The sequence below is a fragment of the Phyllobates terribilis genome, unplaced genomic scaffold, assembly GCF_046119375.1.
Source record: "Phyllobates terribilis strain yellow unplaced genomic scaffold, ASM4611937v1 Scaffold_12__6_contigs__length_324123572, whole genome shotgun sequence".
Taxonomy (NCBI): domain Eukaryota; kingdom Metazoa; phylum Chordata; class Amphibia; order Anura; family Dendrobatidae; genus Phyllobates; species Phyllobates terribilis.
In genome coordinates, this window is record NW_027362772.1 from 67,012,016 (window position 1) to 67,027,934 (window position 15,919).

The following is a 15,919-nucleotide window of genomic DNA, read 5'->3' on the forward strand; positions in this document are numbered from 1 at the left end:
GTCACTTGCCGTGACCTCCAGCCCGTTCACCCAGAGACTGCCCCGGTCACTTGCCGTGACCTCCTGCCCGTTCATCCAGAGACTGCCCCGGTCACTTGCCGTGACCTCCTGCCCGTTCACTCAGAGACTGTCCCGGTCACCTGCTGTGACTGCCTGCCCGTCTTCCCTGGTCACCACCTGCTCCCTTACAAGGACCGCCCCCTTGTATAGTAGCTCAGAGGTTCCGCCTCCCAGACCCGTTACATTGCCCACATTCCCACTTGAAGAAACGAGTGTTATTGTAATGTGAATGGTGATGTATAATGTGAATTGTGATGAGCGTTAAAGGTGTCAGTAATGTTGATAATGTGAATTGCCTAAACAGTAGGGATAGCAAGAGTTAATGTTTGTGACTAACCCAGAGTGGGAGTGACCAAGTTGAAGGGAAAGAGATGTAGAGAAAGGACCTATGCACTCCAGGTCCTAAGGTCCAATGTGAGCAGTGCCGCACTCTTGGGTGTCCCTAAAATGAGAGGAGACCGGAAGAAGGAGATAGCAAGATCCGGAGTAGAAGTGTCAGAGTGAATTACTGGAGATGGGTCCAGGGAGAGGACGCCAGCAGTATGGCCTAGAGTTTATAACTCCTAAAAGTAAGGGACCTAGATAAAACAGAGTGCACAAAATGAATAGAGTGCCCTTGGGGGGCGGGGCGTGGGGAGTCCCAGAGCATCAATAGACGATAAGTACTGACCATACTGGCACCAAAGTTCGCTGGGGAAATAAGACACAGAACCGCAGGTTGAATAAAGGACTTTTGCTAAGCTGAATTGTAGTGTTGAGTTGGGCTGTTGAAGAAAAGTGGAAGGGTGCAGATAGAAGACAAGTGAGAAAAGAGGAAGGAATCTGTGTGTGGAAAATGCTTTGTATTGTAAAATTAACATTCATTAAGATATGCTCCCGCTATCTCCTATATATAATCCCGATCAAGTTCCTGTTCAGCAAAAAGTTTATTTTTGAATGGTGGTCTACCTCATTGAACTGTGAAACATCTGGTCCTGGCCAACCAGCAACATTGGTTACATGCGGCTTATATGGGCGTAGATCCCTCACAGCACAAGTCCACACACCAAGGCAGGACCCCCACCTTCATGTAACGTGATGGGGCGCAATTAAAAAAAAAAAAAAAAAAAAAAAAGTACCTCACCCACGACTACCAACCCACACCACGTTACACAATCATTTTGTACAGCACTGTGTACTTACAATTACTCATTTTGCCTTTCTACCCAGTTAATTATTCTGTTTTCTTTGCTCTAAATAGAAACAGGAAGTTTCTTGTCCCTGCATTTATCATTCCCTTCTTCAACTCCAGTCCTGACCCAGCTGATCTGTCCCTCTTGTCATTGACTTTTGCAGTGATGACTCATACAGGGAAAATTGACCTCCTGTTGCTACATAGAGCTTAGAAGGATTCAGCTGGACAGTGTTTTCTCACATGATGTCATAGACCTAATGGAAAACTGAAAAATTAACTGGGTAGAAAGGCAAAATGAGCAATTGTGAGTACACAGTGCCATATAATGTGAGGACTGCAATATATAAAGAGGATAACAATTTTTTATGGGAGGAGTGCTTCTTTAACCCCTTCCCAACCTTAAACTTACTCCGTAGGTCCTGGTTGGGAAGGGCTTCCCGACGTTGAACGTACCAAGTGCATTCAGGTGATTTTGCATACATAGAGGCTGTGCGCGCCATCGGCGCCGTGTGGTAGCTGATTCTGACATCCATGACTGGAGCGACGCCTGCACCGCTCTTGGCACTTTAACCCTCGTGACCCCCGATCTGGCCTCCGATTGCCACCCCCACGACTTCATCGCGGAGGCCCAATGGTTGCCATGGTTACCCGATGTCGTCATGACGACATTCGGGTCATCAGGCTCTAGCAAGCTTATTAGATCATGCTCACAGCATGATCTAACAAGTTTGTGTGAGAGCAAAACTGACAGTTCTAATGCATTCCATCAGACTGCAGAAAGTGAAAGTCCCATAATGGGACTAAGTAAAAAAGTTAAAAAAAATAAATAAATAAAAAAAAAAAAAAAAAAAAAAAAAAAAAACACAATGCTTTTTAAATCATACTGCCAAATAAAAAGTGGAATAAAACGCGATCAAAAAGATGAATGTAAATAAAAATGGTATCACTGAAAATGTCATCTTGTCCCACAAAAAAAAACAAGCCACCATACAGCTCCATCAGTGATAAAATAAAGTTATAGCTCTCAGAATAGAGCGAGGCAAAAATTATTATTTTTTCAATCAAATAGTTTTGTTGTGTAAAAGTGCCGTACCATACAAAAAAAAAAATTATATAAAAGGTCGTATCGCTGTAATCACACTGACCCAAAGAATAAAGCTGCCTCAATTTTACAACACGCAGAATGCCATAAAAAAAAAAAAAAAAAAAAAAACAATTCCTGAATTGCTGTTTTTTGTTCATCCTGCCTCCCAAAAATCAGAATACAAAGCGATCAAAAAATATCACATGCCCGAAAATGGTACCAATTAAAATATCAACTTGTGCCACAAAAAACAAGCCCTCACATGACTCAGTCAGCTGAAATATGGAAAAATTGTAGAGATGTAAAAACTAGTTTTTGCAAAAAAAAGCGCTTAGTGTGTGACAGCAGCAAAACATAAAAACCCGATATAAATCTAGTATCGTACCGACCCGAAGAATAATGTCGTCTAATCACTTATACTGCACAAGGAACGGCGTAAAAATAGCTAAACCAAGTTATTCACCTGCTGTTGATTTGTTCATTCTGCCTCCCAAAGATTGCAGCTCAGCGCACATTTATCCTGTGCTCTATGCTGGGCGCTTACACCCGGGTTTCCGTGTAAATCTCTGAAATACGCGATTCCGATAGAACCCCCAGCAGAAGATTCCCTATAGTGAGGCAGATGGAGGCACTGAACGCCGTCTGGCGTATGATCCGGCGGTGTCCGTGTTTTTAGGCATGCATAAAAAACGCGGTCTGCCACAGATTTGTGCACTTCTGAAAAGAAGGACACTGATGAACAAAGGCCAGACGGTGTCCAGAATAACTCTGCTGCCTCATTACAGAATAACTCTGGATCCCTCAGGGGTTTCATCTGGAGATTTAAAGGGAAACCCCGATGTAAGTGCTCAATGTAGAGCGCAGGATAAACGTGATCCAAAATGTTATGTAAAATGTTCCCAATAACAGCAAGCCCCCACTCAGGTCCATCATCTGTCAATGGAAATATAGGAGGCTTCCACATTACTGCTAGTACAAAGTCTCTGTAAAAGCAAAAGTGGTTCCTTGCCCCCCAAAAGGAATTCAGCACTCCAAAATCCAAATACCCACCTCCCTTCTGAGCCCCACAGTGTGCCTAAACCATGTTTAGCATCCACATGTTTGGCATTTTTGTAGCGATGAGAGCCCATCTAATTTACAGGTGCATGTCTCTAGAAGCATGAGCTGGGCACGATGTACGGGCACTACAACGGCAACTTGCAATTTTCACTCAGCAACATCCACTGTTGCTTGTTTCTGGAGAACACCTATGGAATCAAAATCATCACTACACCTGTAAATAAATTCCCAAAGGGGTATAATTTCCAAAATGTGGTCACTTGAGGGGGACTCTGCTCTTCTAGCACGTAGTGGCTCTATTTATGAAGTCCGCAAACTATTCTAGGAAAATCTGCACTCCAGGAGGCAAATTGCACTCTGTCCCTCCAGAGTCTCACCATGTGGCTAAGCAGTACTGTACAGCCACATGTGGGATATTTCTACATTTAGCAGAAACTGAAAAAACGGAGAACAAGACAGCAATACAAGTAGAAATATAAAAATACATTTTATTGAGAATTTATCATTAAAAAAGTATATATATGCAAAGACAATACAAAGGATGTAAGCAACAAGCACATAATTATAATTATGAATCTGGACCTGTACCAGAAAACAATGTATGATGGAGGTAATTGGGTATGATATTGGGAATGGCATTGGGAGACAGTAGAAATCTATATGCACCAAGTCTCAAGTAGTTTGCTGGGCCCAAGAAAGTCTAACACTGTGCCCTATGACCAAAATGAGGAAACCTAGCACAAATGTATCATTACTATAGGTATGGTATAACAAGTGCAGTGTATTTTGTATGCGCAAATAGGCACTACTAGGGAGCAGTGGAGTCAGCATGTAGGTATATGGTAAGAAGGATGGAGTATGAGGTGCAAAATAGTAATAGAAAAATCTCCACAAATAGTCCCCATTCAAAATCCCAAGAACCTACCCAGTTCTGTGCCAGGAATGGAGAGAGGGTGGTGGGAGGTAGAAAAGCTCCCGACGTGCGTTTCGCGGCAAGGCAAGCCGCTTTATCAAGGGCTCAGAGTAACCCTTGAGTACTGATTACTCTCAGCCCTTGATAAAGTGGCTTCTCTAGTTTTCGACCGCATATGGGGTATCATCGTACTCAGGAGAAATTGCACAATAAATTTTGGGGTCCATTTTCTCTTGTTACCCTTGTGAAAATGAAAACATTTGGGGCTAAAACAACATTTTTGTGGGAAAATGTGATTTTTTTATTTTTACAGCTCAATGTTATAAACTTCTGTGAAGCACCTTGGGGTTCAAGGTGCTCACCATACATCTAGATAAGTTCTGAGGGGTCCATTTTCCAAAATGGTGTCAATTGTGGGGCATTTCTGCTGTCTAGGCACACCAGGGGCTCCCCAAAATAGACATGGCGTCAGCTAATTATTCCAGCAAATTTTACATTCAAAAAGTCAGATGGCGCTCCGTACCTTCCGAGCCCTGCCGTGCGCCCAAACAGTAGCTTTCCCACACATATGGGGTATCGGCGTGCTCACGAGAAATTGCACAACACATTTTGGGGTCCATTTTTTTCTGTTGCTCTTGTAAAATTAAAAAAATTGGGTCTAAAGTAAAAATTTTTGTGAAAAAAAAAAAGGTTAAAATGTTCATTTTTTTCCCTTCCATATTCCAAAAATCCCTGTGAAGCACCCAAAGGGTTAATAAACATCTTGAATGTGGTCTTAAGCACCTGGAAGGGTGCAATTTTTAGAATGGTGTCACTTAGGCGCCTCAAAAAATGGTTTTGTAAATTTTGTTGGAAAAATGAGAAAAATCGCTGTTCAACTTTTAACCCTTATAACTTCCTAACAAAAAAAATTGAATGTTTTAAAAATTTTGCTTATGTAAAGTAGACATGTGGGAAATGTTATTTATTAACTATTTTGTGTGACATATCTCTCGAATTTAAGAGCATAGAAATTCAAAGTTAGAAAATTGCAAAATTTGCAATATTTTTGCCAAATTCTCTTTCTTTTCCATAAATAAATGTAAGTCATATCGAATAAATGTTACCACCATCATGAAGTACAATATGCCATGAAAAAAAAAAAAACAAACAAACAATCTCAGAATCAGTGGGATCGGCTGAAGCGTTCCAGAGTTATTACCTCATAACATGACAGCGGTCAGAATTGTAAAATTTGGCCTGGTCATGAAGGTGAAAACAGGCTTGGGGTGTAAAGGGGTTAAAACCAGTAGGAAAAAGCCCTAAAGTGAAAAATGAATGCAAAAACAACCCCCGAAACACCAGAATTTACATTTTTCTGTCCCCATACACCCCCTAAAATATGTAGTAAAAAAGGCATTAACACTGTATGGACCCCAAAATGGCACCAATAAAAACTACTGATAGGCACACAAAAAGCAAGCACTCAAGTCTAAACAAATGGGGACACCATTTTTTTCAATATAGAAATTTTTTAATTTTTTTAATTTAAAAAAATAAATTATGCAAGTTTGTAATCACCATACGTGTACTGACCTGAAAAATAATGTTTTTTTACTGCACAATTACTGCTCTAAAAAAACAAAACCATGGCATTTTAACAACAATTCACGAGACTTATCTTTTTTTCTGGGTGTCATGCAAAACTACAAATAGAAATACGAGGACTTTTTTTGCGGGACTATTTCGGCAGAAAATTACAAATATTAGGACCCTTGAAAGAAGGGGGATAATAAAGTGAAAGTGCAAAAATTATAATTGGCCCCAGTGGGAAGGGGTTAAGTCCCATATGTAAAGAGGAAGAACAGGAGTAATATGGTCAGCACTCTATTCTCTCTTCCACCATGCTTTCCAGAAAGTATTATAATCTGTACTTACACAACACACCAATTCATGCAATCTATTCTTATGTATAAAAAAAAAAAATGCAGCGGCACAAGTCGTCATTGTTTAGAAATTCTAGAACACATACAAAGATTATAGCAACTTGTCACATGAACAATGGTTTATGTATATAGTGGATATCCAAAGTCTACACACCCCTGTTAAAATGTCAGTTTTTTGGCATGTAAACAATTTCACAACTCCATACAAATCCGTTGAAAAACAAACAGTTTTAACTTTTTCCAGTCGAAAAGATTTCAAAATACTAAAATTATGGTTGCATAAATATGCACACCCTTTAAGCAATACTTTGTTGAAGCATTCAGTGTTTTTGTGTAGGAGTCTATCAGCATGTGACACGTAGAATTGGCAATCTTTGCCCACTCTTCCTTGCAGTAGCGCCACATCTGTCAAATTGCTGAGGCATCTCCTATGTACAGCACCCCCTTCAGGTCACTCACAGATTTTCAATTGGATTCAGGTCTGGGTTCTGGCTGGGCCATTCCTAAACTTTGATCTTTTTTCTGGAATAGCCATTTTTTTGTTGAATTTGGAGGTTTGCTTAGTATAGTTTTCGTGCTGGATGGTGAAATTTGGCTTTGTCTTTTTATATCGGGGGCCTGAAGGTTTTGATGCAAAATTGACTAATATTGGAACGTTTCATAATTCCCTCCCCCTTGACTAAAGCCACAGTTTCAGTGGCTGAAAAACAGCCCCAAACCTGAATGCTGCCTCCACCATGCTTCACTGTGGGAATGGTGCTTTTTTGGTGATGCACAGTGTTGGATTTGAAAATATACCTTTTGCAATTATGGCCAAAAAGTTCAATCTTGGTTTCATCAGTCCATGGCATATTTTCCCACATATTTTTGGCAGACTTGATGTAGGTTTTGGCAAAACATAGTTGGGCTTAGAAGCTTTTTTTTTGTAAGAAAAAGCTTCCGTGTCTCTACTCTACTCCACTGGCCAGACATATGATGAATACAGAAGATTGTTGTCACATGTACAGTAGCTCACAAACAGTAATTGCCAGGTATTCCTGCAACTCCTTTAATGTTGATGTAGGCCTCTTGGCAGCCTCCTGGACAAATTTTCTTCCTGGCTTTTCCTCAATTTTTAATGGACATCGAGTTCTAGGTAATGTCACTGTTGTGCCAGATGTAACTTCTTTACCACAGTCTTCATAGTGCTCTATGGTAGATCTAATGCCTTAGAAATTGGTTTGTATTCTTCTGACTGAACTTTCTACAATGAGATCCCTTTGCTGTGTTGTCAGCTGTTTACAGACCATGGCTTTAGCTATAAAATGCTACTAAGAAAATGTCAGGAAAATCTTCCTAGAACAGCTAAACTTTATATGGGGTTAATTAGAATCACTGTAAATGATTTTAACTGTGTACTGACCACTATGTAACATGTGTAAATGTGATTGGCTAATTCTGAACACAACTACATTCTCAATTATAAGACAGTTCACACTTATGCAACCATATTATTTTAGTTTTCTTATTTTTAATTTTGGTTCTCAAAATTATTTCAGTTTATTTCTTAATGGATTTGTACAGATTATGGGCAACATTAAAGGTGGAAAAATTCGAAAGTGTTTCTTTGTATGATTTTTCCCCATGACAAAAACCTGGCATTTTAACAGGGGCGTGTAGACTATTTATATCCACTGTGCCAGGTTTGAACTTTACAGGCATCGTTCCCATCTTGTACTGTCTGCAAATATTAAACATGGGGCAGAGTCCAGTTAAATAGGTCACTGACATCAGAGATGTGTCCTGATTTTCCTACTGCAGTGGAAATTCAGCTACAATTGATCTTCTGGTATGTCAATGTGACTGCCGGGTTAGAAACGTAGACTGCCAATTTCTAAACTGAAGGGTCCACCTCCAAAGCATTTGCTAAAAAAGTCAGCAACAGTTCACTTCACTGCCCTAGTCCTGTACCCTGGTGAAGGCAAAGTGGCATGTTTATGTTGTCATTGGCATACCGTACCCAAGGATCTTGCCCAGGTAGAGCCAAGTTCCAACCCACATGCCCAAACCATTGTGGCGCCGTGTAGGAATTTCACCAGAAGTCAGGACTTCAGTGGCGTAATCCCCTGCCATGTCATGGGAATATTTTTTTTCTGTGGCAACATACGGATGTGAAACCAGGATAATAAGGAAACAAGACGAGAAGAATCGACGTCTTCTAAATGTGGTGGTGGAGAAAGATGTTATCAATACCATGGATAGCAAGAAGAACAAACTAAATAAATTTTGGAACAAATCAAGCCAGACATGTCCTGGAAGCAAAGATCAACCAAGCTACGACTTGCCTACTTTGGACACATCATACAAAGAGAACAATTATTGGAGAAGGACATCATGGTTGGAAGAATAGAATGAACAAGGAAGACCAGCAATCTGATGGCTTGATACTACCAAGATAACAGCAGAGAAGACCCTGGTGGACCTATCCAGGCTTGCACAAGATCGATCTTTCTACATCAAGTCGCCATGGCTCGCAATCGAGCCAAAGAAAATAAAAAGCCATATACATACTTAGCATATCAAGCTAACACAGCACCATCTGCTATCTGCTCAGAACAATACCTCCCAACATAAGCCTGTAGCTGTTGTATACTCCAACAGTAATATTGGTAGTGAATGGCTGACATTAATTTCGAGTTTGTCCCTGCGTGGGCAATAAGTGTGATCAGTCAACGAGTATGGGCTCTTGGCCAACATAAGACAATGGGACTTATTTGCAAAAAGTCTAAAATTAATTCTGAAAAGCTGATAGCTATATAATGGTCAAACAAAAGAGCAAAGTAAATAAAAAATACAGAAGTTTTTTCATAGATCACACACGGCTGAAGAAAGAGGAAATAGTGTGACTGAGGGCCATTGGATTCAGAGTCGCGGAAGGGTGCTGGTCTGATGAAAGCAGGTGGCACAACAGCAAGCATAAGGAGATAACTTTCTTAGAAATCTTCCAAGGACAAACCGGATTTCAGCTCCGATCCGGAGCCTTCGTCTGGTGAGTATAAAGGTATCTCCTTATACCATCATCTTTGATCGGGCAGCGAGTCGGCACCCTTCCGCGACCCTGAACATATTTAAACCGCTAAGCTCCTGAATGGGTGAGTAATCAATGCTGCATCCCACGTCACAGGTGAACGTGTGCATCCCTCACATTACTAGACACAAACTACCAAAGCACTACCTTACTCTCCATCTAACGGTCATTGGAGGCACACTTGCTTAAAGAGAACCTGTCGACACTATTTTGCAATGTAAAGTAGAGACATGGCTGTAATACTGATTAAATTGATACCTTTGGTGAAGAAATCCACTTTGTGGTTCGGCTTTAATCACCATTTGAAGTCTTCTGCTAATTAGACTTCGGTGCACAGGGGCCGGACTGTGCACTGGGTCTTCTCCTCCCAGTCTGTGATTCCCCGACCACCTCCACATGCCTCCAGTCCTCCTCTGTTTGAAATTTCAGTAGTGGCCTATCATTGGCAGACCCAAGGCAGGCAGAAGGGCCAGGGAATCACAGACAGGGAGGAGAAGACTCAGTTCACTGTCCGGCCCCTGTGCACTGAAGTCTAATTAGCAGAAGACTTCAAATGGTGATTAAAGCAGAACCACAAAGCGGATTTCTTCACCGAAGGTATCAATGGTATCAGTATTACAGCCATGTCTTTATTTTACATCACAAAATCATGTTGACAGGTTCTCTTTAAATATTGGTAAAATGTAACTGTCAAGGGTTGCCCCTTCCAACCTCCAGAGATCACATAACCTTTAAATTCAGTCTCACAGTCTTGCTCTTCTCTTGGACTAGAATTATATAGCAAAAGCAGCCACTAAGGGTTTATTCTCACCTTCATTGGTCATAGTTTACCCCGCTTCTCCCTTAAGTCTTCCTGAATGCTGGGGGGGGGGGGGGGGGGGGCAGGTTCAGACCTGCAGCATCATTGCTGTGTTTTCTCTGATGCTGCTATACGAGGCAGCATTCCTGCTACAGAATCAGAGAAACACAGTGCCACTGAACCTCGCCGGATCGGAGCCAAGAGTGAACTCCTGAGATCCCGGCCAACTTCAGAGTAGAGCAGTGCTTACGAGTTTGTAAGCACTTCACATCTTCAGCCACTGCTGCTAGACAACCGTGGTGGCCAGTAACCTAGATAAGGAGCAATAAACAGTGAAATTAAAAATCACTCAGATGATTTTTAATAACAAGCAAATTGCTAAGTTTCTCATTTGTACAAGCACATTGCATTTTTTTTTCTTTTCAAAACAAGGGTTAAACCTTTTACATGCAGTTAATTTCTTCTTTGTGTAAAACTACAAATCCAAGAGTAAATGTTAGGGCGGATTCACAAGCAGAAGATCATCTTACAGAAATTTCTACGTGCCTTCTAATGTCTCAGCTTTTTAACTAGGAGGCCAAAGATGGCAGACATCTGTTGAAATTCTGCTGCCAGTTCACGCATCACCAGATTGGAAATGACTCACTTTTGGTGTCCTATAGTACATGTCACACTTCACAAGATCGAAAAGAGAGAAGTCTTGGTTACATACAGAGATTTCATCATCTGATCTGGAGGAAAAAAAAACTTCAAGCCTGCTTCTATAATGGAGGAATTGTGATCAGATGGAAATCTCCATTACGGTGCACAGTAGTTCCTCGTTGTGCTCTGACACTATTTCCGATAAAAATGTAATGCTCATTTTTATCAGATTTTCAAATGCCCATCATATTGCTAGTATAGGCCCAATTAGTGTATATATAAATATAGTAGGTAAATAGACAAAAAGCAGCCTCACTGTGTCCTATTTATATGACCAAGTCCGTCTTACAATGTTGTGGGTCTCCAACCAGTAGCCGTGACTTACAGCTTCACATTAGGAAAATAATTTTGGTTAGTCCCAAAAATAATATAATAAATATAGTAGGGCTTGCCAAGTGCTACGAAGACCGTCTAGGTGACCGTGCACCTAGCCTAAAAAACTGTTGGGAACATGGTTGGACACACCATTGGTGCTACATGTGCAGTTGCACAGGGGCCTACATCCACCTCCAAAGCAGTTTTTGTCACAGACATTATTTGACTGCAAAGGGCCCATATACTATTGTTGCACAGGGGCCCTCTTCTGTCTATATCCGCCTGTAGTCAGGAGCTTTTTCCGGTGTATACTGTACTCTTGCCATAGACCCCCATACATATACCAAAGCTGTTCTTTCAGACTCCATCTGACCGGTATATGATTTGTTTAAGTAAATAGAAAAGCAGCAATGTTGTCCAACCACACGGTGTCCGAAGAAGGGGTCACCGTGTGGTTGCGTTTCTTTACAATGGGTCTCTATGACGAACGGTTATCCGTGTATCCACCCTGACTGTGTCCACTGTGGGGCCAGGAGCGGATATATCATTGCTGCAACCTGGGGCCCATTTCTACCTCCAAAGCAGGAGCAAGTTTGCATTTTTAGGAGCTCTTGGGCTGCAAAGGGCCCATGTATTGCTCTTGCACAGGGGCCCTTTTCCATCAGTGTCCTGAACAAAGACACAGTCTGGATTTAGCCTTACACAGTTTAGGATTACTGCCACAAGGTTTTAACCCCCAGTGATTCAAGTCGACCATAGTGGACAGCGCTGGCGGACACAGACAGAAGAGGGCCCCTGTGCAAGAACAATATATGGACCCTTTGCAGTCCAATAGCTCATCAATTCCACCTGCTCTGGAGATGATAGTGGACCCCCTTATCTCTTGGGCCCCGTTAGCACCAATGATACGTCCACCCTTGATGGACAGTGGTTAGCAGCTTAGCTTTGCGGCCAAATCTGCTCTCAGTGTATTTCCAAAAAATTTCATAACATTGGATCTGCGGGTATCAGAGATGGAGAAATTATATAGCAAGCTTCACTTGGGATTGATGTGGAATATGCTGGCACTATATCTATCTAGATGGTGTACTGCGCTGTGGAATATGCCGGCACTATATCCATCTAGATGGTGCACTGCGCTGTGGAATATGCCGGCACTATATCCATCTAGATGGTGCACTGCGCTGTGGAATATGCCGGCACTATATCCATCTAGATGGTGCACTGCGCTGTGGAATATGCCGGCACTATATCCATCTAGATGGTGCACTGCGCTGTGGAATATGCCGGCACTATATCCATCTAGATGGTGCACTGCGCTGTGGAATATGCCGGCACTATATCCATCTAGATGGTGCACTGCGCTGTGGAATATGCCGGCACTATATCCATCTAGATGGTGCACTGCGCTGTGGAATATGCCGGCACTATATCCATCTAGATGGTGTACTGCGCTGTGGAATATGCCGGCACTATGTCCATCTAGATGGTGTACTGCGCTGTGGAATATGCCGGACACTATATCCATCTAGATGGTGTACTGCGCTGTGGAATATGCCGGCACTATATCCATCTAGATGGTGTACTGCGCTGTGGAATATGCCGGCACTATATCCATCTAGATGGTGTACTGCGCTGTGGAATATGCCGGCACTATATCCATCTAGATGGTGTACTGCGCTGTGGAATATGCCGGCACTATATCCATCTAGATTGTGTACTGAGCTGTGGAATATGCCGGCACTATATCCATCTAGATGGTGTACTGCGCTGTAGAATATGCCGGCACTATATCCATCTAGATGGTGTACTGCGCTGTGGAATATGCTGGCACTATATCCATCTAGATGGTGTACTGCGCTGTGGAATATGCCGGCACTATATCCATCTAGATGGTGTACTGCGCTGTGGAATATGCCGGCACTATGTCCATCTAGATGGTGTACTGCGCTGTGGAATATGCCGGACACTATATCCATCTAGATGGTGTACTGCGCTGTGGAATATGCCGGCACTATATCCATCTAGATGGTGTACTGCGCTGTGGAATATGCCGGCACTATATCCATCTAGATGGTGTACTGCGCTGTGGAATATGCCGGCACTATATCCATCTAGATGGTGTACTGCGCTGTGGAATATGCCGGCACTATATCCATCTAGATGGTGTACTGCGCTGTGGAATATGCCGGCACTATATCCATCTAGATGGTGTACTGCGCTGTGGAATATGCCGGCACTATATCCATCTAGATGGTGTACTGCGCTGTGGAATATGCTGGCACTATATCCATCTAGATGGTGTACTGCGCTGTGGAATATGCCGGCACTATATCCATCTAGATGGTGTACTGCGCTGTGGAATATGCCGGCACTATATCCATCTAGATGGTGTACTGCGCTGTAGAATATGCCGGCACTATATCCATCTAGATGGTGTACTGCGCTGTGGAATATGCCGGCACTATATCCATCTAGATGGTGTACTGCGCTGTGGAATATGCCGGCACTATATCCATCTAGATGGTGTACTGCGCTGTGGAATATGCTGGCACTATATCCATCTAGATGGTGTACTGCGCTGTGGAATATGCCGGCACTATATCCATCTAGATGGTGTACTGCGCTGTAGAATATGCCGGCACTATATCCATCTAGATGGTGTACTGCGCTGTAGAATATGCCGGCACTATATCCATCTAGATGGTGTACTGCGCTGTGGAATATGCCGGCACTATATCCATCTAGATGGTGTACTGCGCTGTGGAATATGCCGGCACTATATCCATCTAGATTGTGTACTGCGCTGTGGAATATGCCGGCACTATATCCATCTAGATGGTGTACTGCGCTGTGGAATATGCCGGCACTATATCCATCTAGATGGTGTACTGCGCTGTGGAATATGCCGGTGCTCTAATATACATATATATTTTTATTATAGCGCCAGCATACTCCGCAGCGCAGTTCACCATCTATCTATATATAACAAACCCTAAGTGATGCTCCGTATGCTCCTAGAGAAGGAGGGGCTCCATGTTTTGCAGCCAGAATATGTATCACAGCCATCTATCGCAGGCCTTACACATAGGCAGTCCGAATAATTCAGCTCTACTATACCTACAAATATTAGATCTAATGTATTTTCTTATCTGACCGAACTACCAGGGTTATGATATCCGCCATCGGGCTGGAATTTGCGTCCGTAATACGGAAAAGAAAATACGGCGGCGTAAATTAATCCTCTTCCAAAATAATGAATGACCCAGACAGTAATATATATATATATATATATATATATATATATATATATATATATATATATATATATATATATATATATATATATATATATATATATATATATATATATATATATATATATATATATATATATATATATATATATATATATATATATATATATATATATATATATATATATATATATATATATATCCCATGATGTATGAAGATAAGCAGCAGAACATCTCCTACCTGAGAGCAGCAGCCAAGGACTGAAGTGATGAATCCGGAGATACATTGTATCCAATCTGTAAACACAAATGTAACAAATATGTAAACAGTCTCCTGATCATCCAGATCCTGGCATCCTGCGATCCCACAGATCCTGGTGACGTTGTGCCTGGAGCTGCTGTAGGATTTGGGTTTATGACATCTTGATTTTTATTATATTTTTTTTTTTTTATACTAGATCTACAGATCTTTCCTCCCACACGTCTCTGTGGCTTCTCCTCCAATTCTCTGTACAGCTCTTTGTCACATGGCTGCCTGTATGGGGCTGTCCAATATCAGGGAGGTGCTAATGGGGAAGTAGCACAAGGATTTCCAAATTCAGCACTGTTACTCAGGGTCCTGAGCTGAATGCTGATTTACATGCAAGTGTTCGGTGTGAAAGGACTAGATCCTCTGGGGCTTCAGGTCACAACAATCCCTAAGAAACAGCCATAATGGATCCCAACCTTTATTCTTCTCCACACTCATGAAATCCTCATAGGCATATGGGTTTTTTTTTCCCCTGTTCACATTACCATAGTTGTATACATCAATCCCCCATGCATATTATAAAGGGACTGCAATGGTTAAAAAAAAAAGTAAAACTTGTAGTATACAGTTTAGTTATTTTTCAATTATATAGGAAGACTTATTCTGCTGGACTTTTCTCTACACTATGATCAAGGTACATCATTGCTCACCACTCCAATGGACCTAATGGGTGCCGGATTATCAAATATTCTGAATTATTGGATGGTCAGCCATTCTAAAATTACATCCCACGATGAGTGTCAAAAATTGCTGATTTGCCGCGTCTTTTCCTGCGCAATTTTGCCGCAGAGTTAATGAGAATCCTGAAGTCTCGTGCACACGTTGCTTAATTTTTGATTTACAGATTTAATTCTGCGCTTATCAATTCTTTCAGCAATTTTTACCCTACTAATGAATGGGGAAAAATCTGCACCAAAATGCGCCTATTTTAAACTGCGTTTTTCCTGCACCAAATACTTATTGTGTGCACACACCCTTAGGCTATGTTCACACGTTGCGTTTTTTTAATGCAAATTTTAAGCTGCGTTTTACAGCCCCAGCAAAAGCTATGAGACTTCAGAAATCTCATGTACATATTTTTTTTTCACTGACTGATTTGGAAAACTACTGCGTTTTTTTTGCAAACTGCAGCATGTCACTTCTTTCAGCGTTTTTGCAATGTTTTTCACCAATAGAAAGCAATGGGTAGGTGCAAAAAAAGCAGGTATTAGGTTTTGCTGCGTTTTTTTGTACCAAAATGTCAGGAAATTGAAT

General features: G+C 41.6%; 1 protein-coding gene across 1 annotated transcript in view; it reads right to left on the minus strand.

Annotated features, from left to right (window-relative positions):
• The window catches only part of LOC141172083 (cell adhesion molecule CEACAM8-like), a 107,804-nt gene extending 92,882 nt beyond the window's left edge, over positions 1-14,922 (minus strand). The window contains exon 1 of the mRNA XM_073655920.1: positions 14,597-14,922. Coding sequence (XP_073512021.1) covers positions 14,597-14,642 — 46 coding nt within the window. The 5' untranslated portion in view covers positions 14,643-14,922. The remainder of the gene's footprint in view (positions 1-14,596) is intronic.
• Positions 14,923-15,919: the final 997 nt, after the last annotated feature.